The sequence below is a fragment of the Hyperolius riggenbachi genome, chromosome 8, assembly GCF_040937935.1.
Source record: "Hyperolius riggenbachi isolate aHypRig1 chromosome 8, aHypRig1.pri, whole genome shotgun sequence".
In the NCBI taxonomy this organism is placed as follows: Eukaryota; Metazoa; Chordata; class Amphibia; order Anura; family Hyperoliidae; genus Hyperolius; species Hyperolius riggenbachi.
Genome location: NC_090653.1, coordinates 196667723 through 196690784, shown reverse-complemented (window position 1 = coordinate 196690784; position 23062 = coordinate 196667723). Strand labels below are relative to the sequence as shown.

The following is a 23062-nucleotide window of genomic DNA, read 5'->3' as shown; positions in this document are numbered from 1 at the left end:
TGTGCCCAGAACTGAATTCCATATTCCAGATGTGGCCTTACTAGAGAGTTAAACAGGGGCAATATTATGCTAGCATCTCGAGTTTTTATTTCCCTTTTAATGCATCCCAAAATTTTGTTAGCTTTAGCTGCAGCTGCTTGGCATTGAGTACGATTATTTAACTTGTTGTCGATGAGTACTCCTAAGTCCTTCTCCAAGTTTGATGTCCCCAACTGTATCCCATTTATTTTGTATGGTGCTAGGCCATTAGTACGTCCAAAATGCATGACTTTACATTTGTCAACATTGAATTTCATCTGCCATGTATGTGCCCATATAGCCATCCTATCCAGATCCTGTTGCAATATGACACTATCTTCCTGAGAGTTGATGATTCTGCACAATTTTGTATCATCTGCAAAAATAGCAACATTGCTCACTACTGCATCTACTAGGTCATTAATAAATAAATTGAAGAGCACTGGACCCAGAACAGACCCCTGTGGGACCCCACTGCTAACAGTCTCCCATTATGAGTACGATCCATTGACCAGAACTCTTTGTTTTCTGTCCATTAGCCAGTTCCCTATCCATGCACACAGACTCTTCTCCAGTCCATGCATCCTCAACTTTTGCACCAGACTTTTGTGGGGAACAGTGTCGAAGGCCTTTGCAAAGTCCAAGTATATCACATCTACAGCATTCCCAATATCCATATTAGCATTCACTACCTCATAAAAGCTAAGCATGTTAGTCAAACAGGACCTGTCTTTAGTAAACCCATGTTGATGCTGAGAAATAAGATTATTTTCTACTATGGAGTCATGTATAGTATCTCTTAGTAACCCCTCAAATAGTTTCCATACAACTGATGTTAAGCTTACAGGTCTATAATTTCCTGGATCTGATTTTTTGCCCTTCTTAAATAATGGGCAAACGTGGGCTGTACGCCAATCCACTGGGACTCTGCCAGTTGCAAGAGAGTCACAAAAGATAAGATAAAGGGGTTTATCTATAACTGAACGTAATTCCCTTAGGACCAGAGGATGCATGCCATCAGGGCCAGGTGCCTTGTCTATTTTTAATTTATTTAGTCTTGCCTTCACTTCTTCCTGCGTTAAGTATTTAACCACTTCAGCCTACAGCTTCGAAAATCTTATGCATCCGAGCAATGTTCACCTCCCATTCATTCGCTAATAACTTTATCGCTACTTATCAAAATTAATTGATCTATATCTCGTTTTTTCCGCCACTAATTAGGCTTTCTTTAGGTAGTACATTTTGCTAAGAGCCACTTTACTGTAAATACATTTTAACAGGAAGATTAAGATAGAAATGGAAAAAAATCATTATTTCTCAGTTTTTGGCCATTATAGTTTAAAATTAATACATGCTACAGTAATTAAAACCCATGCATTTTATGTGCCCATTTGTCCCGCTTATTACACCATTTAAATTACGTCCCTATCACAATTTATGGCGCCGATATTTTATTTAGAAATAAAGGTGCATTTTTTCAATTTGCGTCCATCACTATTTACAAGCTTATAATTTAAAAAATTTAATAAGATACTCTCTTGACATGTATATTTAAAAAGTTCAGACCCTTAGGTAACTATTTATGTAGTTTTTTTTTTTCTAATTGTAATTTTTTTTATTTTTTCTTTAATACAAAAATGTATTTGGGTAATTTTAGTTTGGGAGGTAAATAGCCAATTTTAGATGTAATATAATGTATTTTTTATTCAATACAGGTATGTGGGTGCAGTTTACTATTTGGCCACAAGATGGCCACATTCAAAAAATTCCTGGATGCAAACAATGTCGCATCTAGGAACTAAAATGAAGATTTTTGAAGTTTCCTGGGGGCAGAAATACCACGCTCTCTGATGAGAAAGCGTCGGTATTTCTGCCGGGGACTTAGATCGGTGAATGGGAATTATATTCCCATTCACTGATCGGGGGGGCAGCGGGAGGCAGCGGGAGCGCACGCGGGCGCACGCCCGATGGCGCGCACCACACGGCTGCAGCACCACTGCCTATCTGGACGGATATATGCGTCCAGATATGGCGAAGTGGTTAATATTACAGGTAGAAGATTGAGACTCTTCCGCCTCTGTAATTTGCAACAGTGCTGTTTCTTTTGTGAAGACTGAAGCAAAGAAAGCATTTAATAACTCTGCCTTACCTTGGTCATCCACCATTGAGTTCCCACCCTCATCCTTTAGGAGTCCTATACAGTCAACCTTTCTTTTTTTAGAGTTAATGTACTTGTAAAACTTTTTTGGGTTAGATTTGATATCCCTAGCGATTTGTTTTTCAGCTTCAATCTTTGCCTGCCTAATTTCTTTTTTACAATTTTTATTGCACTCCTTATAATTGCTTAGTGCAGCCTCGGTCCCCTCCTGTTTTAAGACCTTATAGGCATTCTTTTTCCTCTTCATTTTATCTTTAACCTTTCTATTCATCCATAGAGGCCTTTTTTTATTCCTAGATATTTTGTTTCCATATGGGATATACATACTACAATATTGATTGAGTATAAGTTTAAAAGCTTGCCATTTCCCTTCAGTGTCTTCCCCTTGTAGTACATTATCCCAGTTCACCAAACTTAGTGCCTGCCTAATTTGATTGAACTTGCTTTTCTAAAATTTCTAAAATTCATAGTTTTAGTGGTCCCACTGCCCCGTGGCCTATCAGTTACCAGATCAAACGTTATCATGTTGTGATCACTATTTCCCAAATGTTCTTGAACCTGCACATTTGATACATTATCTGGGTAGCCTCAACACTCCAGACAGTGTCTGGAAAGTTGAAGTCGCCCATAATTATGACCTCATTTTTACTTGCAGCTTTTTCAATCTGCTGTAGTAATCACAGTTCTGTAGCTTCATTAATAAGAGGTGGCCTGTAGCATACCCCAATAAGCAATTGGCAACTTTTATTTCCACCATGAATATTTACCCAAACGGACTCCACATCTTCGCAATCTTCCTCTATCTCATCGTTGAGGACAGCTGTAAAATAATTCTTAACAAAGAGACAAACCCCTCCACATAATCATATACAGTATATATGTATATACAAATGCAGATCGCTTTTATTTATGTATTTTTTCTTCTGCCCTGTGCGACTCTTCAGGGCCACCTTAAATTTTTGTCCCGCCCCGTGACGTCACGCCACTCTCTGATTGGCCGCCGGGTCCCCGGAACAAGAACGGGGCTGTGGGGATCCCGGCGGCCAGCAATGCAGAAAGAAAGGCCGGGGAAGGCGGAGGAGAGCCGGGGGAGATGGCGGAGTCCCGCTGCGCAGCAGCGATCGCGCGCGGGACTCCTAAAATGCAGGGAATTCCTCAGCCCGACCTGAGCTCGGGCTTACCGCTCATCTCTCCCAGCCCGAGCTCAGGTCGGGCTTACCGCCAGGGAGGCTAAAACCCATGAAATGTATTTGCCCATATGTCCCGGTTATAAAACCGTTTAAATTATGTCCCTATCACAATGTTTGACGCCAATATTTTATTTGGAAATAAAGGTGCATTTTTTTCAGTTTTGCGTCCATCCCTAAATACAAGCCCATAGTTTATAAAGTAACAGTGTTATACCCTCTTGACATAAATATTTAAAAAGTTCAGTCCCTAAGGTAACTATTTATGTATTTTTTTTATTGTAATTTTTTTTTTAATGACAAAAAAATAAATAAATTGGGGAATGTGGGAGGTAATGAGTTAATTTTTAGTGTAAAACGAATCTATTTGTATATGAAAAATGCTTTAGGGTGTAGTTTTACTATTTGGCCGCAAGATGGCCACAGTAACTCTTTGTTTATGCGACTTGCAAGCGTAGGGAGTACTCTTGCAGGAAGTGTTATGAGGCTGGGAAACTTTTTTTTTTCACAATGATCGCGCTGCTTCTCATAGAAGCAGCCGATCATTGCGGGGGGCTTAGATCAATGAACGGGAACAGTTTTTCCCGTTCATTGATCTCTGGGCGAGCGGGCGGCGGCGTGCACGAGCACGGAGGTGTGCGCACGAGCGGCGGGAGCGGTGGGAGGTGCGGATAGCTTCGTCCCTGGTGTTGACAGGGTGGAAAAAGGGACGGAGATATCCGCACATGTGGGGGTAAAGTGGTTAATGCACTACTTAGCGCTCTTCCCCTTTTTTTCTTTTTTCTAATACGTGTTATTAGTTGACCATTATTCAGACTTCTGGGAAATAGATTTTCTTCCTGATTTGTCCACTGAAACCACAATTAAGCGATGCAAGTCTCAGTTTGCCCGCTATGGCCAACCAGATAAAGTGATCTCCGATAATGGCCCTCAGTTTTCAAGCCTGCAATTTAAAAGATTTGCCAATTAATGGGATTTCGAGCATATTATTTCATCGTCATGTCAACCACAGGCGAATGGGAAAGCTGAAGCAGCTGTAAAGATTGTTAAGAACTTATGCAAGAAAGCATACAGTGATGGTAAAGACTCGTGGAAGGCAATTCTGCATTGCAGAAACACTCCAACCGAAGGCATGGATAGTAGTCCAGCGCAAAGACTGATGTCAAGGAGGTTAAAGAGAACCAGAGACGAAGCACCCGCATGTATTTTACCTTATTAATCAGTGGGAACATTACAGTAAACACCTAATCTGCTCTTTGTTTCATTGTTCTCTGTTTAATCTGACTGTTATCACCTCTGATAAGAATCCCCGACTGAGCATTCAGTCTGGCTTTGCTACGGAATGATTAAAGCTGAGTCTGTCTTCTCTGGTGTCTTTTCAAGCCCATGCCTGCCCCCTTGTGGCTCTGCTATAATGACTCAGCAATAATCATTCCCGGCAAAGCCAGACTTAATGCTCAGTCAGGGATTCTTATCACAGCTGATAACAGACACTTTTAGCAGTGAGGATGAAACGGAGAGCAGGGTAGGTGTTTTCTCTAATGTTCCCACTGATATATATGGTAAAATACATGAGGGTGCTTCGTCTCTGGTTCACTTTAAAGACCTCCTTACCGGCAGCAAATAAGCTTTTGGAACCTTGTGTCATACAAGGTGTTGCAGAAAAGTTACAATTTAAGAGACAAATGTCAAAGGCTCGTTATGATACATCAGCCAGGGATTTGCCGGAGATGAATATTGGAAAACAAATCCGTATGAAACCTTTACCTGGGGATCGAACGGGCCGTTGGAGAATGGGCACTTGTTTGCAAAAAGTTGCACCACGCTCGTATCTTGTGGACATTGATGGAACTCTTTATCGTCACAATCGTGTGGATTTACGAGTGGCAGAAAAACCTACATCACAATACCCTATTGATAAGCCAGACTCTCTTAGTACAACAGGGACAAACGTGCCCTTGACTGTAAGGAATGTATAGAAGGGGTGCCTCAGACCAATGGCACTGACAGTCCTGAGCAAGCTAGTACACCTACCAGCAGTCAAACACAGAGTATGTCAGCAGGAGATGAGAAGAGCTCAGAAACTTCCAAGAGGACTAAAGGACTCTGTGTACCAGGGACAATTGTCACCCGTAGTGGCAGATGCTCAAAACCACCTATTAGACTTAATCTATAGAATATAGAATGCATTATTATTATGTCTCTTTACATTTAGAATGTTCATTTATTAACACTAAAAAGGGGAAAATGTTATGGATGTTATGTTTGTGCAAGTACAACTCTATGATATATGACTGTGGGGTTTACTTCCTGTTTCCTGTTTCCAGTAATTACTGTTATTTATGTTACTGGTCATTCTGCTAATAACATGGCTCCTGCACAGTAGTCATTTGTGCTGTCTTTATTTACACCACATGAAACAGTTTCCTTCTGTTTTAATAAGGCCAATCACAACAAGCATTGCTTTTTAGTTGGAGGTCTTGTTGGTCTCTTTTAGTCCCCTATACATTGCTAGTGGTTTGGGTCACCCCAAGCTGCTTGGTGTAACATCTGCAACTATGGCGGCTGCTGACACGCAGGGTATACCCGCAGCCGCCTTTGTTCCCTGTTCTCAGGCCTCATCCGTTCCGTCTGCGTCTAGCACGCCGGAAACGGTACTGTCTCGTGCTCATAGGGTCGCTGTATCGTGCGGAGACAGGACCTTTATGCTGGAAGAAGGCGCGCCAGCTGACCTGCCGGTCGGCTGACGTCAGAGATGGCTCACGCTGCTTGGATTGGATGATTGGTAAGGGACGCAGCTGTGAGCTCTCCTCGGCTTCTTAAGCCTTCACTGGTCATTTGCAACTTGTCTGCTGTTGCGAATACACTCGTGTTAGCGCTCAGACCTTAGACTAGTATCCGGTGTGCTTTGATCTGGGAGTACACCAGGGATTTCACACAAGACTAGGACTATTGTTATATTGTATTACTGATTACATGTGTATGATTCTGGCTATACTCTGACCTTGCTATTGCTCATCGATTCTGTACTTCTGCCTATCTGACCTTAGTTACTGAACCTCTGCCTGCTAACTCACTATTCTTCTGCCTCACGTTTCTGTACTGTATTCGCCTCTCAGTTGCCAAACCTTGCCTGTCAGACCTCTCTACTCACCAGGGGGCCCTTGCCACTGGTGAGGTGCTCTTTTGATTAAATACCCACCCGCTCCTCTGGTGAGGTTTATTTTAAGTTATACAGCTCCTGTGACTGATAGTACCTTACCAGCTCCTCTGGTAAGGTCTAGTTAAACTATTCAGTCGCTTGTGCTGATAGTACCTTACCAGCTTCCCTGGTAAGGTTTAGCCAAACTTTGTTGTCACTTCTGTTGTTAGTACTTTACCAGCTCCTCTGGTAAAACCTATCACTTATACTAAATGTAAGACTAAGGAAGCAGGAGGAAATAAATTATATATAAAAGTACAAATTTTATTAATGACCAAAATAAACACACATATATGTAAATCTATTTAAAATTGACCAGAACACACAGGTGGGCCACCATGTCTAGGCCAGATGAAAAAATGTAGGGGATCCCCTAAAAAAATATTGATAGTGCGCAATCCATCAAATATCTTAATGCAAAAAAAGGGGGAAGCGACTCCTAGCAGGTAACATTGAAACAAAAGACCTTGGAGAGAAATATATCATTGGTTTTAAAGGCCAAGTGTCCAGGACCTAAATGAAAAAAAAAAAAAAAAAACATCCTAGTAGAAGAGCACAGGTGTATCAGATACTGGCTGTGTTGCTGCAATGTTTCATTGGTTTTAAGGGCCAAGTGCCCAGGACCTAAATGGAAAAAGACTTCCTAGTAGAAAAGCACAGGTGTATCAGATACTGGCTGTGTTGCTGCAATGTTTCATTGGTTTTAAGGGCCAAGTGTCCAGGACCTAAATGGGAAAAGACATCCTAGTAGAAAAAGCACAGGTATATCAGATTCCGGCTGTGTTGCTATAATATTTCCAGTGATTTGCAGGATCAAAAGGCTGAATAACGGCTGATAGAGAGATTCAATCCATCACAATAGGTGGTCTTACTGCATATGTTATCACAAAATAATTGATGTGCAGGTCCACAGGTCAGGCAAGCTGTCTCATTTATGAGCTATAACAATGGCCAGGTGCATAGAGGTAGATTGATAGGCACACACTGTATGTGGCAAGCACTTCGGGCTAGTAAACAAAACATTTTTATTTTTTTTTATATTCACAGCAAGCCTGACACATCCGCAAGCCCCAGGAGCAACAAGCAATTCACCAGAGTTAGTGCCCCAATCAGAAGCACATTCTGAGACAGATTCACAGGCAAGTGTTTAACCCACAGACATATGCAGGTACAGATGGTGTGATATTAAAGTTGATATAGTTCATTCATGGAACAGTCCGCCAGGGTCATCCCTTCAGCAGCATCAACTTGATGTAGACAAACTCAAAATTCCAGCAAACAACAGCATATAGCAGCATATAGGTGCATCCTAGGAAGCTGTTTCAATGATCATATGGTAAACAGTGGTTACTCCATAGGAGGCTGTTTTCAAGTCACCAGTAGAAATGCATATCATTGAGGTATACTCATCTGAGTAGCTGGTCACTGCAAAGTCCATCCACAGGAGCCCATGTGCTGCCACCACAAGTGTGTCTGGTCACAAAGAGAGCCTTAGAGGCCAACCGGTTTCACTGGTGAGATTACCAGCATCATCAGGGCAGGCTCAGATGTTTTGCTGCCTGTGGGAGAGAGGAGCCGGCCTAAAATGGCACTGGGCGGCCAAAGGATGCTACCACGCCCCCCCATGACCACTCCCACCCCACCATCACAGGATGCAGGTGGTGAGTGAGAGGTGGAGGCAGAGGCGTGATGCATCCAATTCTCCGCATGTACGCACGGCGTTCCCCCCGCGTCCGCATGCGGTGATGCGGATCAAAGGAGGGAACACATATATGGACGCGGGGGGAACGCCGTGCGTACATGCGGAGAATTGGATGCATCACGCCTCTGCCTCCACCTCTCACTCACCACCTACTAGGATGTTTTTTTTTTTTTTTTTTTTTCCATTTAGGTCCTGGACACTTGGCCTTTAAAACCAATGATATATTTCTCTCCAAGGTCTTTTGTTTCAATGTTACCTGCTAGGAGTCGCTTCCCCCTTTTTTTGCATTAAGATATTTGATGGATTGCGCACTATCAATATTTTTTTAGGGGATCCCCTACATTTTTTCATCTGGCCTAGACATGGTGGCCCACCTGTGTGTTCTGGTCAATTTTAAATAGATTTACATATATGTGTGTTTATTTTGGTCATTAATAAAATTTGTACTTTTATATATAATTTATTTCCTCCTGCTTCCTTAGTCTTACATTGATCATATTGAGAAGTCTCAGACTTGTGGAGGATTATCTGTGATAGGAATTTTTAGGACCCATTTGTCTAAATAATATCACTTATACTACTATTGTTGCAGCTAGTATCCACCAGCTCCCCTGGTTAGGGCTAGCACTGTTATTGCAGCTAGTACCCAGCAGCTCCCCTGGTGAGGTCTAGCACTGTTGTTTCAGATAGTACTCACCAGCTTCTCTGGTGAGATCTATCCATTTAATCTACCGTTGCACCAAACACTTTACACCTCTGTTTCTCAGCCGTCTATACTTGCATTATTGGTGATACTGCAGATCACCACATAATCGGGTATAGAGTCTGTATTATTGGTGATTCTGCAGATCACACAATAATCAGTCGTCTGTGTGCTACACCAATCGTTACACTTGGTTACTCTGTTATTTAAATGAGTGATGAACAAGCAACATTTACAATGTCAGATTTGCAATGAATCTGGCTGGTTCACTTAAGGCAAAATCTTTGCAGATCTTGAGAGTAATATTCTGGGAGGGAATGGCCTAATGCCTTTTCTACATCTAGTAGAGAGTCCTAAGGTATTTTTACAAAGGAATCATAACATACAGAGCAGTGGCGTAGGGACCGGGGTCGCAACGGTCGCCTTGGCGACCGGGCCCGGCTCCTAAAGAGGCGGGGGGGGGGGGGGCCCGGGGGGCCCATGTTCGTGCGCTATTGGGAGGGGGGCGCTGTAATGGAGGGGGGAGCGCAGCCGCAGGGAGGGCAGCCCGACCTCTCCCTCCCTTCCTCTCCCCGGGCCCCCCCCCCCCCCCTCAGATGCAGAGTGACGCGCACGGAAGCGCTGAAGGCAGAACTCACCTCCCTGCGTTCCAATCGCCGCTGGTCTCCTCTCTGCATAGATGCTGTTACACACGCAGCTTCCGGCTAAACAGGAAGCTGCGTGTATAACAGCATCTATGCAGAGCGGGAAGAGACCAGCGGCGATTGGAACCAGGGACGGAGGTGAGTTCTGCCTACAGCGCTTCCGTGCGCGTCACTCTGCATCTGAGGGGGGGGGCCCGGGGAGAGGAAGGGAGGGAGAGGTCGGGCTGCCCTCCCTGCGGCTCCGGCTCCCCCCCCTCCATTATGTGGGGGCAGCTACCTACCTAATCTATTCTGGGGGGGCAGCTACCTACCTAATCTATTCTGGGGGGGCAGCCACCTACCTAATCTATCCTGGGGGGGCATCCACCTACCTAATCTATTCTGGGGGGGCAGCTACCTACCTAATCTATCCTGGGGGGCAGCTACCTACCTAATCTATCCTGGGGGGGCAGCCACCTACCTAATCTATCCTGGGGGGCAGCTACCTACCTAATCTATCCTGGGGGGGGGCAGCTACCTACCTAATCTATTCTGGGGGGGCAGCTACCTACCTAATCTATTCTGGGGGGGCAGCTACCTACCTAATCTATCCTGGGGGGGGGGGGGGCAGCCACCTACCTAATCTATCCTGGGGGGGCATCCACCTACCTAATCTATCCTGGGGGGGGGCAGCTACCTACCTAATCTATTCTGGGAGGGCAGCTACCTACCTAATCTATCCTGGGGGGCAGCTACCTACCTAATCTATCCTGGGGGGGCAGCCACCTACCTAATCTATCCTGGGGGGCAGCTACCTACCTAATCTATCCTGGGGGGGGGAAGCTACCTACCTAATCTATCCTGGGGGGGGCAGCCACCTACCTAATCTATCCTGGGGGGCAGCTACCTACCTAATGTATTCTGGGGGGGCAGCTACCTACCTAATCTATTCTGGGGGGGGGCAGCTACCTACCTAATCTATCCTGGGGGGGCAGCCACCTACCTAATCTATCCTGGGGGGGGGGGGCAGCTACCTACCTAATCTATTCTGGGGGGGGGCAGTTACCTACCTAATCTATCCTGGGGGGGCAGCTACCTACCTAATCTATCCTGGGGGGGCAGCCACCTACCTAATCTATCCTGGGGGGACAGCCACCTACCTAATCTATCCTGGGGGGGGCAGCTACCTACCTAATCTATCCTGGGGGGGGGGGGGCAGCTACCTACCTAATCTATTCTGGGGGGGGCAGCTACCTACCTAATCTATCCTGGGGGGGGGGGGCAGCTACCTACCTAATCTATCCTGGGGGAGCAGCCACCTACCTAATCTATCCTGGGGGCTAGCTACCTACCTAATTTATTCTGGGGGGGCAGCTACCTACCTAATCTATCCTGGGGGGGGCAGCTACCTAATCTATCCTGGGGGGGCAGCTACCTAATCTATCCTGGGGGTGGCAGCTACCTAATCTATCGTGGGGGGCAGCTACCTAATCTATCCTGGGGGGCAGCTACCTAATCTATTCTGGGGGCAGCTACCTAATCTATCCTGGGGGGCATCTACCTAATCTAACCTATACTGGGGGGCACCTACCTAATCTAACCTATACTGGGGGGCACCTATCTAATCTAACCTATACTGGGGGTCACTTACCTATCTAACCTATACTGGGGGGTAGCTACCTAATCTAACCTATACTGGGGGGCAGCTACCTAATCTAACCTATACTGGGGGACACCTACCTCATCTAACCTTATACTGGGGGGCACCTACCTCATCTGACCTATACTGGGGGGCAGCTACCTAATATAACCTATACTGGGGGGCACCTACCTATCTAACCTATACTGGGGGCACTTACTTATCTAACCTGTATTGGGGGCACCTAGCTAGCCTATACAGGTGGCAACTATACTGGCTACCTATATTGGAGGCACCTACCTAACTAACCTATACTGGGGGCACCTACCTATCTAACCTATGCTGGCGGCGCCTGCCTATCTAACCTATACTGGGGGCAACTATACTGGCTACCTATGCTGGAGGCACCTACCTGGCTAACCTATACCGGGGGCAACTATACCGGCTTACCTATGCCTGGCTACCTATACTGGGGTGACCTGTAGCTGGCTATAGGGATTCGGATATGTGTGTGCGTCGGGTGTTGCCGGGGGAGGGGGGGGCTGTTGTCGCCGGGGGGGGGGCTGTTGGGGGGGGGGCACATCCAGATTCCGCATCGGGGCCCAGAGGTTTCTAGCTACGCCACTGATACAGAGTCTGTCCTTAGCAGTCAGAGAGCTTTTAATTCTGTTTCCTTTTTCCACTCTAGCTGTAGTGGAGAGAGACATACAATTGGACAGGGTCAGTAAGTGTATAAGAACAGTAGAAGTGATTCCGTTTTTTTACTTGTATACACACTGAAGAGGCATAGTCAGCCAGTCACTGCCATTGCTGGTATATCAGCATGTGTGTGTTGTGAGGATATATGTGGTGATGATGATATGTACGGTAATATGCAGAACATAGCAGCCATATTGTATCACGTGGAAAACATATTTTCACCTTTTCTGTCTGTGTCATATGTGTATGGCTGAAGAAAGCTGCTACTTGAGTTTCTGTATTCAGTTCCCCTGGAAGTTGGACACTGCTAATTCGATCTTCTGTAGGCCAGGAAATGGCTTATTAGGCAATAGCAGTTAGGTCCTTACCTTTGATCTGCTATGAAATACTGTATTATAGGTGTATGTCTGCTAAAGCCAGTCTGGCTTTGGGGGAAGCTGTGATTGTCTGTATGACAGTATGAAGTACGTTAGCATTCAGATCCTCTGGATACTGCGGCCGCCAGCAAGGATACAGGTAATTAGGTAACAACACTCTATTCTGTCCTGGATCTGCTGAACAGGTGTTGCATTGCTTTGAACTCTGTGTATATGTAAAAAAGCCAATATACAATCAGACTGAGTCTGGAAAGATGAAGTGTTTGAGTTGCTTTGAAGTCTGCAAAGTTCAAAAGTGGGACAGGAAAAGCCTTGGAAGTTGCATATCACAGCCAGGAAGCCCTTACTACAGAAGTCTTGTTGATGTGTGTGTTACAATACAATTTTACCTGTGTAAATTAGATCTATGGGGAGATGGTAAATGTCTGGAAAGTTAATTAAAACTAGTTCCTCCCCTTCCCAATGGGCTTGCAGCCTCAAGGCATATCTCCCAGCATAAAAAGTAGGGTCAGATGCCTAAAAATCATCTTCTCCTGAGGGTAGCGCATAGCTAGAGATGATCCTGAGCGAATCAGAAAATATGTGTCCCTCCACGGCCCAGTTGGACATTTGCGCTGGTAAAAGTTTAATTTCTGTTTATTCCCGTTTTATTTTTATGCAAACTGTCTTATTGTGTATCTTTGTAATTTTTACTTTGTTTTTGTAAATCTTTTGTATAAATTATTTTCTGCATTGTTCCACTTTTTTCTGGCATATTAAATCTTTATTTAATAAGTTTGACTTCTGATGTACTAAACTAGCTCATAGCCTAGAAAGAGACTGCAGTGTAATTTACATTACAAGTTCAGTGCCTGATTGTGCTTTGCTACTGTATGATTGTATTGTGCGGCGTTCCCGTGTTAAGCGCAAAGCTGACCCAAATACGAAAACGCAGACTGCATGCAGATCACTCGACAGCAGAGTGGGAAACGTGGAAGTGTCTAGCAGCAGCTAGTGGTGGCAGTGAGAAGTGCTTTGAGGGGCGACAGCCTTGTTGTAGCTTGAATAAGGCTGCTTCCCCTCTCGATCTGGTCAAACCCGCAGTCGGGAGCCGTATCTGCAGGCGTGCCGTGGGGCCGGTTCCTGACATAATTGGCTGGCAGTGGTGGGATCGTTTCGTACATTAGTACGTAGTTTAGCTCTCTATTCTGAGTACTAAAGGCTGGAAGCTGTTAGAAGCGACTAGCTTACAGAAGTCTTCTCAGTGCAGAATCTATATACTTTTTTTTTCACAAAGGTACACACTTGGCATTTTGCTTCCCTTTCCCACTTTTTTCTTTTTATTTGGCAATACGATGGCTCAGAAAGCAACCAGCTACGAGAAACAAAATCAAAATGACTTACTCAACCTGTGTGAGCACAGAAGCATCGAGACGGTGAGAGGCCTGACTAAGGAGCAGTTAGTTTGTGCCCTCGAAAAGTATGATGAGGCAGAGCAAGCCCATGCTCCAACGCCAGCAGATGCAGCTCACAACACGTCAGAGGAGGAATCGCTCCCACCACAGGATGCGAGTGGAGACGATGTCCTGGATGATCCACCGAACATGTAGATGACATCTCTGGAAGCCAACCTACAGCTACTAGGCTCGGCTGATCCCGAACTGCGCCTGAAGCGGATCCTGGAACATCAGCAAGCAGAGAGGGAAATACGACAAGCAGAAAAGGAACGGCGACACCACCTGGAGCTGGATAAACTTCAGCAGCAGAACCGGTCTGCTGGACCTGCAGAACACGAAGGTGAGCGAGTCCACAGAATCCCCCTGGATAAGTTCCCCACTATGGACAAGGACTCTGAAATAGACACTTTCCTACAGGGGTTTGAAAGGACTTGTCGTCAGTATGGGGTGCCCCGAGAGCAGTGGGCAAGATATTTCACACCAGGGCTGAAAGGCGAGGCCCTGGAGGCGTTTGTGAGTCTCCCCCAGGAGGAAGAAGCGGACTTTGAGGCAATTAAGCAAGTCATCATTAAGAGCTACCACCTCACGCCAGAGGTGTATCGCAAACGTTTCTGGACAATGCAGCGAAGTCCTAATAACAGTTACCTGGATCATGCTTGCAACCTGCGCACTGCCTTCCAGCAGTGGCTAAAAGGACTAGCAGTCAAAACCTTTGATGCCCTGCAGGAACTGATGATCAAGGACCAGTTCCTACATACTTGTCCTGCTGAGGTCCGGTTCTTTGTACTGGACCGAGAGCCAAAGACTGTGGATGAGGCCGCGAAAGTCACTGATTCCTACACAGCCCATCGAGCATCCGAGTCCCGGAGGACTACAGCATCCAGCTGGAGGGGAGAACAGATCACTAGACCTGCTTCACCCGTCACACAGAGGAAGCAAGCACCACCGTCTCCTGGATTCAAGCCACCAAACACTGACACCCGGAAATGCTTTGTATGTGACAAGGTGGGTCATATCAGTGTGACTTGCCCAGCGAGGAAGAGGGAGGCCCCAAAATCCAGTGAGGCCCCAAACCCCAGTGAAGTCCAAACTGTTTTGTGTGCTACCAGGAATGCCACTAGCAATGCAGAGAATCTGCAGCTTGTCACAGTTGGGGGTACAGTTGCCACTGGGCTGAGAGACACTGGAGCAGAAGTGACTCTCATACATCCCCAGCTTGTGAACCCTGAGCAGTACATACCTGGGAAAAGGATTGCTGTCAAAGGAGTTGGGGGTGTCACCCCAGCCATACCGTATAATACTTAATTCATGCGCCACAGTCCACACAGGTTAGTTGTAATATTCTACCACCAGACTCTGGGATCGCTACAGTAATTTCCAAAATTATTAATACAATGTTCAAGTGTGTCTGCTGCGCTTTACCAGACTCCGTGACTCACAAATTTAAATCAAAAGTCCACAGTACTGTATAAATCTTACAAAAGTCCTCAAAATTCCATTCAGAAAATTCCATCCACCATTAGGGTTACTGCTGCGGCTCACTGAGGGAGTACAGTTGAATCCATCAATCCTAAAAGAATACAAAAATTCTCCACATAGGGTGATACCGTTCAGATTATCAGTATTAGGCAGCACACCACTCAGACGTGCTCTAGTGAATTGTGAGGATTGGTGCCATTAATTCATCAACCCACACCCCTTCTCCTTATATGCTCACCGGATTCAGACCACCTCAATTAATGGTGGATTTTAGGCAGTGCTCATATCCACGTATGAATGGTAATGATCCTGTAATAAAAACAAATCTCGACATAGGGTAATACTGTCCATAAAAAAGGTATGCTCTCCAATAGTGTCACTCTGTGTAAACGGTGCTCTCATTCCATGCCGTGGGGATCCCACTCCCTACACCACAATATGCTCACCAGATGGAGCCCACCTCTACAGACAGGTGGAAACTGCTCTCAGTAATGCCTTGTGGACACAAACTTTCTCACTCCTGTTCATAAAATGTAACCTCTCCTGAGGTATTTTATTCCAGTGAATCTTTGAAATGATAAAGAGGAATTGGAAGGTCAGGTGGAAGATCAGGCGAGGAGGATTTATCCTGTATAATTTCCAGCAGTTCCTCCAACATCCACCGCTGATAGGCAGTGAAATGCCCCTCAAACTCTCTCAACTGCTCACTTCTGCCTGGCAAATGCTCGCTGAGGCATGAGGCTAGCTTCTGCTGCTGGTGCAGGGGAGACAGGCAGCACGCTGTGGGATTCCACGCCAAAGGAATCTATTTCAAACAAGTCAAGTCCCACCCCAGCCATACCCACCGCCTTGGTCCACCTGGATTGGGGGGCCGGCAGCGGAATGAAAGAAGTTGGGGTAACTGACAAAATCCCCACCAACGTTTTGCTAGGTGCTGACCTGGGACGGTTCGTAGCCCGGTATGAGCCTAATCCAGCCCTCGTGGAGCCTGCCTCCCCACCCGAAGTCCAGGACTCATGCAAGGTACTGTTTGATAACTCTGTGCCAGTGGGTGGTGCTGGTGAGTCTCCAGGGGCTAAGGACTGTGTACTAGGAACCAGCCCTAGTAAATCTCCAGTGCCTAGGCCTGGAGTAGGACATGTTGATACAGAGAATGCAGAAACTGATAATGTAATTTAAGATGCACGGACTATCGAGGTAATTGATGCAGGAACTGTTGATGCTACTTATGAAGTGCTGAGTAGCAATGTATGTAATGCTGCAGATAATGTTGATGTTGTATGTGATGTTCGAAATGACAATATGTGTAGGGCTGATAATGTTGATATCATATGCGTTGTGCTACATAATGATGCTGGTCAGATGGGCACTCCGTCGGCTGCAGGAGTAACCAGCAGTGTTCGCTGGGCTGCAGCAGATGAACTGCCCACTGAAGGGGCAGATGGCACCAGGCCAGACCTTTCCCCTTCAGATGTTTTCGAGATCAAATGTATGAGCAATGATATGTGTTATGCGGACCCTCCCTCCACTGCAGGGGTAACCAGCAGCACTAGCGGGTCTACAGCAGAGGAACTGTCCGCTGAAGGGGCAGATGTTGCCGGGTCCGCAGAATCCGCGTCATAACCTGGCCTTGAGGGCCCAGGAGCCTCTCAGTTTTCAGCCTTGCTGTCGTGTGTGACAGGCAGCACTGAGCTCTCTGGGGCTGTTCGATTTGACAGCAGCCTGGAAGAGCCCAGGGGTCTGGCCAGCAGGTCACCAGCTAAGAGGGGCAGGCATAGAGGGTTGTGGGAAGTAATTCCCTCAAAGCCGTCTGGAGTGGAGGAGGCGGACCGGCAGATAATTGTTCCCCAAAGGGACAGAGAGATAGCTCCTGTCACTAGAGAGAGTGTGTGTAGTGACTGTCAGAACCCTTCCCCAGCTGCAGCACTGTATCTATGGTCGCAAATTCATGGTCGTCACGGATCATCATCCCCCTGGTTGGTTACGTCAGGTTGCCAGGGGCAATGACGCATTGCAGCAACCTGGCCTAGTTTTCCAGCCGTGTAGCTTGGAGCGAACTGCCAGGTGGGGAATCCTCATGAGGATGCTAAGGAGTTACCCCACCAGGCCAGACCAGCAGTGTAGGCGCTGGGAAGATCATCTGCCCGTCGCCAATTTGAAGGGGAGGTGTGAGGATATATGTGGTGATGATGATATGTACGGTAATATGAAGAACATAGCAGCCATATTGTATCGCGTGGAAGCCATATTTTCACCTTTTCTGTCTGTGTCATATGTGTATGGCTGAAGGAAGCTGCTACTTGAGTTTCTGTATTCAGTTCCTCTGGAAGCTGCACACTGCTAATTGGATCTTCTGTAGGCCAGGAAATGGCTTATTAGGTAATAGCAGTTAGGTCCTTACCTTTGATCTGCTATGAAATACTGTATCATATGTGTATGTCTGCTAAAGCCAGTCTGGCTTTGGGGGAAGCTGTGATTGTCTGTATGACAGAATGAAGTACGTTAGCATTCAGATCCTCTGGACACTGCGGCCGCCAGCAAGGATACAGGTAATTAGGTAACAACACTCTATTCTGTCCTGGATCTGCTGAACAGGTGTTGCATTGCTTTGAACTCTGTGTATATGTAAACAAGCCAATATCCAATCAGACTGAGTCCGGAAAGATGAAGGGCCTGATTCACAAAGCGGTGCTAACAGTTAGCACGCTGGTGAAAAGCCATTTATCATGCCTAAACTCAGTTTAGGCATGATAAGTTTAGGTGTGATAAGTTTAGGTGTGATAAGTTTAGGCATGATAAGTTTAGGTGTGATAAGTTTAAGCACCAACTGGGTTAGCACCGCAGTGCACAGCTGATCAAAAGTTTTGCGTTAGCAAAGTCTGGTGCACTTCGCATAGAGTTTAATGGCGCTGCTTTGCGTGCGGGACTTTGTGCGCGATCTAAACGTATCTAAACTTATCATGCCTAAACTTATCATGCCTAAACTTATCACGCCTAAACTTATCACGCCTAAACAGGCTTTTCGCCTAAAGTCTCTAACTGGGTTAGCACCGCTTTGTGAATCGAGCCCGAAGTGTTTGAGTTGTTTTGAAGTCTGCAAAGTTCAAAAGTGGGACAGGAAAAGCCTTGGAAGTTGCATATTACAGCCAGCAAGCCCTTACTACAGAAGTCTTGTTGATGTGTGTTACAATACAATAAATTAGATCTACGAAGTGATGGTAATCTACGAAGAGATGGGAAATGTCTGGAAAGTTAATTAAAACTAGTTCCTTCCCTTCCCAATGGGCTTGCAGCCTCAAGGCATATCTCCCAGCATAAAAGGCCGGGCCAGATGCCTAAAAATCATTTTCTCCTGAGGGTAGCGCATGGCTAGAGATGATCCTGAGCGAATCAGAAAATTTGTGTCCCTCCATGGCCCAGTTTGTGCTGGTAAAAGTTCAATTTCTGTTTATTCCCATTTTATTTTTTTATCTTTGTAATTTTTACTTTGCTTTTGTAAATCTTTTGTATACATTATTTTCTGCATTGTTCCACTTTTTTTCTGGAATATTAAATCTTTATTTAATAAGTTTGACTTCTGATGTACTAAACTAGCTCATAGCCTAGAAAGAGACTGCAGTGTAATTTACGTTACAAGTTCAGTGCCTGATTGTGCCTTGCTACTGTACGATTGTATTGTGTGTGTGGCGTTCCCATGTGTGGCCTAAGCGCAAAGCTGATCCAAATACGAAAACGCCGACTGCGTGCATATCACTCGACAGCAGGGTGGGAATCGTGGAAGTGTCTAGCAGCAGCTAGTGGTGGCAGTGAGAGGTGCTTTGAGGGGCGACAAGTTGTTGTAGCTTGAATAAGGCTGCTTCCCCTCTCGATCTGGTCAAACCAGTAGTCAGGAACCGTATCTGCAGGCGTGCCGTGGGGCCGGTTCCTGACATGTGTGTGTGTTAATATTGTGCACATTTGTATATCATTTTTCCATTTTGTACTGTTACTATAGAGATTAGTATGTATTTTTAAGTAAAAATGCTCTACCAGACCATGTCTATACTGTTGTAGGAATTGTAATTGCTTTATTTATTTATCGACTCATTGTTTACTTGTGCTATGCCTTTTTTCACAGTAATAAATATTTAAAAGAATGTCATTTGCAAAGGACAAAAGAAAGGTGCAGATGTCCCCCTAACTTCCTTTGTTAAAGAGGAACTTTAACCAAGGATTTGTTATTTGAATCAGTAGCTGATACCCTGTTTCTCACGAGAAATCTTTGCCTTTTCTCAAATGGATCACCAGGGGGTCTATATGGCTGATATTGGGGTGAAATCCCTCCCACAGTGTGATGTCATGACCAATGTCCTGTTATGACAGTCTGCTGTCTGGGATCCTCATTGCATTGTAGGAAATAACAGCTTTTTCCACAATGCTATTTGTGAACCCCAGAAGATATGCCCCTGCAGTGCAAATTTTGTAACCAGATTGACTATATATTCACACATGATATTTTATATTAATGTAAGTAAAATTGATAGGCTTACTTACTATGATTTCATCATTTACTTCTGCAAGGATACATGGCCCTAAGAGTCCTAAATGAGCATCTCTTTCACCACGAGTTGCATATTCTGTGAAGCTGCTGTCTAGATACTCTCTGAAAACAACTTTCTTATATGAAGGAAATCCATGCTGATTGTGATGCCTAGTGAGAAAAGTGAAGATTTATTACAGACAAGTTGTTTGTTGAATGTAAAATGGATTGGGGAGGTGGGGAGGGAAAGATGCATATTGGAAAAATATATTAATACCTTTACAGTACTGAACCATTATAGATACAAATACAGTAAAGCAAAATTTGTCATTTTTGCTTTGCCCTCTCTTTTCTAATTGGAAGTAAGAATGCATTCTCCTTGTACATAAGTAAAAGAACATTTAAGTAAAGTATAGCAAGACCCAGCAGAAAATCTTTAAAGTGCAGCTGGGGCTACCCATGTCAGCACTGCTGAATGTCTATTTATTCAAACATGCATGCAGCCATGATTAAAATCAACATATCATTTGTATACATCAAAAATTGCACATATCCGGTACCTTGGTGGGAAGTAAGAGTGAGAGTAAAGGTGGGTGCTGGGCACTTAAAGCCTGATGGCCATTTAGTGCTCGGCACCCACCTTCAATCACCTTCCCACCAACGGTACAGGTATGTGTAAATTTCGATGTATACAAATGATATGTTGAATTCAATCATGTCAGCCCCCCCCCCCCCCCCCCCCCCCCGTCACACAGCACTTAAAGTGGTATATAACCAAGAATTTCTTCTTTGCTCTAAAAGATTGTTTACAGCATATAATATACTAACACAATTTTTTTTTTTTAGTAAATCAGCATTCAAAGGGTTATATCACAGGGCTGACTCTTCTGCAGGGAGAACCCGCATCTGAACTGCTGTTAAACTTATCTTGTGTACACATTCTTTACTTGATACATTTATGTAAACATTCTCTGGCTGTGCAGGACTTCAGCGGAGGAGTCCTGGGGTGAAACACAGGTCAGAAATCACTGGTGGCTGCATTCACAAGAGAATTACAACAGTTATGAATAAAATGCACCAGCAGCTTTAAAAATAAATTAACTGAACTTTGGGAAGTTATAATGTCTAAATTCAAAGTGCGATACAGCGCTCACCACCTCTAAAACAAGTCCTTCCAATCTGCAGCTGGCTGCCAAATGAGAGCAGAACCTAAAAGGACCTCCTCACACACAACGTAATTTCTTCGCAGCAGCGCTTCTGAGATTTTACTCCTATGCAGAGTTACCCACCTATATGGAGAGAAAAAGCAGGCACATAGCGGGTAAACCTAAAACACTCGTACACCCTGTGTCAACACAACACACTGTGCTCCAGGATAAACCACCGCATGCAGGTTGGGGGTAACGCTCCCCCCTTCAATCCCCTGCTCACCAAATGTCTGCTTTGAATCAGGCACGTGACATTCACTGCAACGGAGTAACTGGTTCAGGTCCATAAAGCGTGTGAGCGCCTCTGTCTGTCAGAGGCGCTCACACGCTTTATGGACCTGATCCAGTTACTCCGTTGCAGTGAATGTTACGTGCCTGATTCAAAGCAGACATTTGGTGAGCAGGGGATTGAAGGGGGGAGCGTTACCCCCAACCTGCATGCGGTGGTTTATCCTGGAGCACAGTGTGTTGTGTTGACACAGGGTGTACGAGTGTTTTAGGTTTACCCGCTATGTGCCTGCTTTTTCTCTCCATATAGGTGGGTAACTCTGCATAGGAGTAAAATCTCAGAAGCGCTGCTGCAAAGAAATTATAATGTCTAAATGAATAATAATACTTGTGCACAAAAGCAAATATGATAATTGTATGGATTTTAAAAAGTAGGAAAACATATTTTTGTTGAAAATTTTGTCAGAGTTTTAAACCGCTTTAAAGCTACAATGCCAGCATTCCTCTTGTTTATTAAAAAATGTTATTATTTGCTGTGCTACCATTGCCCAGTTCCACAGCACATTCTGCTGCTGCAGACATACTGAATGTATTATGTTAATGCTAAGGAGTGTCCAGGTTGAAAATTGTACTGTCCAAGTTGTGGTTAGGTGAGGGTACAACTGCGTCTTCACAACCTCTGTCTGGAACCTCTGCTTTCAGAATTTTGGGGGGTTATTGCTACAGTTATAATTTTTATTTTTATTTGCTGCTCATCCCGCTGCGGTCATAATTTTTGGTTATTATTATTTGCTGTGTACCACCACCAGGTTCCACAGCCTACTTTGCTGCCACCAATTCCTCCTCCTCATAATTTTTTTTTTATTATTGCTTTGGTACCACTGCCAAGTTCCACAACATACTCTGCTAATAGCAACTCCTTCTGCTGTTGCTGCTGTACTGACATCATTTTCTTTAATTATTGCTGTAGTACTATTGCCAGGTTCCACAACCTATCCTTCTACCACCAATTCCTGCAGCAGCTCATGGCGATGTTACATGCCACAGAGAAGAAGAAGAGGAAGAAGAAGAAGAAGAGGAAGGTTGTCATGTTCAAGAAACAAGTGTGCGTATGCCAACCGCACATGCTGAAGAGAAGAAGAAGAATATGTGGTCAAGAAATAAGTGTGCTTATGCCGACTTTACATGCCAAAGAGAAGAAGAAGAGGAAGAAGAAGTCATTGCTGTGTGCAAAAAAACAAATGCAAAAATACAAGAAAAAGAAAACAAAATTATATATCGTGTGTGTGTGTGTGTGTGTGTGTGTGTGTATGTGTATATATATATATATATATATATATATATATATATATATATATATATATATATATATATATATACATAAAGATTGTTACATATCTATAACAATGCACATTGCAAATAACATTAAAGTCAAAATTACACCCAGTAAATGACCAACTTGTGTGGTAAGTGCCTTGTAAATGTCAATTCACAAAGAATAGAGCATGCGGTAAACAAATCACTACCGGAAACCGTACTGGCAAAATAATACTCTCACACTTTGCCCAAAGGGCTGAAGGCCAATATGGACAAAGGGAAATATGGTTACACAGAATACCTAAAATTTCATTGGTGGCTGTGTGCCTTGTTGAGCAGCACTTACTGTATATACACCTATGCACCCTGTCATATTCCTTCTTTATTGTACCCCAGCTATACCTTCTATGAAGGGCAAATTACCTGTATTGTTTGACCCCTAGGGGGTTTTTATTTGGCTAATGAAATACTTCACACTTCTAGTCATAGCACCTTAATGCGACTATACAAGTGTGCATACTAAGGTCACCAGCCCTATATCTATTGACCAATACAGGTTTCTTTCTC

At 44.7% G+C, this 23062-nt stretch overlaps 1 protein-coding gene and 1 long non-coding RNA gene across 3 annotated transcripts in view; one reads left to right on the top strand and one right to left on the bottom strand.

The window, feature by feature from the left end:
* The window catches only part of LOC137527537 (coagulation factor VIII-like), a 506000-nt gene that overhangs the window by 254932 nt on the left and 228006 nt on the right, over positions 1–23062 (bottom strand). For both annotated transcript variants that reach the window (XM_068248081.1, XM_068248082.1), the window contains one exon: positions 19757–19913. In XM_068248081.1, coding sequence (XP_068104182.1) covers positions 19757–19913 — 157 coding nt within the window. The remainder of the gene's footprint in view (positions 1–19756; positions 19914–23062) is intronic.
* Positions 5737–22431, top strand: LOC137527538 (uncharacterized). The gene is made up of 3 exons (XR_011023175.1): positions 5737–6148; positions 7613–7704; positions 22149–22431. It is a non-coding gene; the product is annotated as an uncharacterized lncRNA (long non-coding RNA).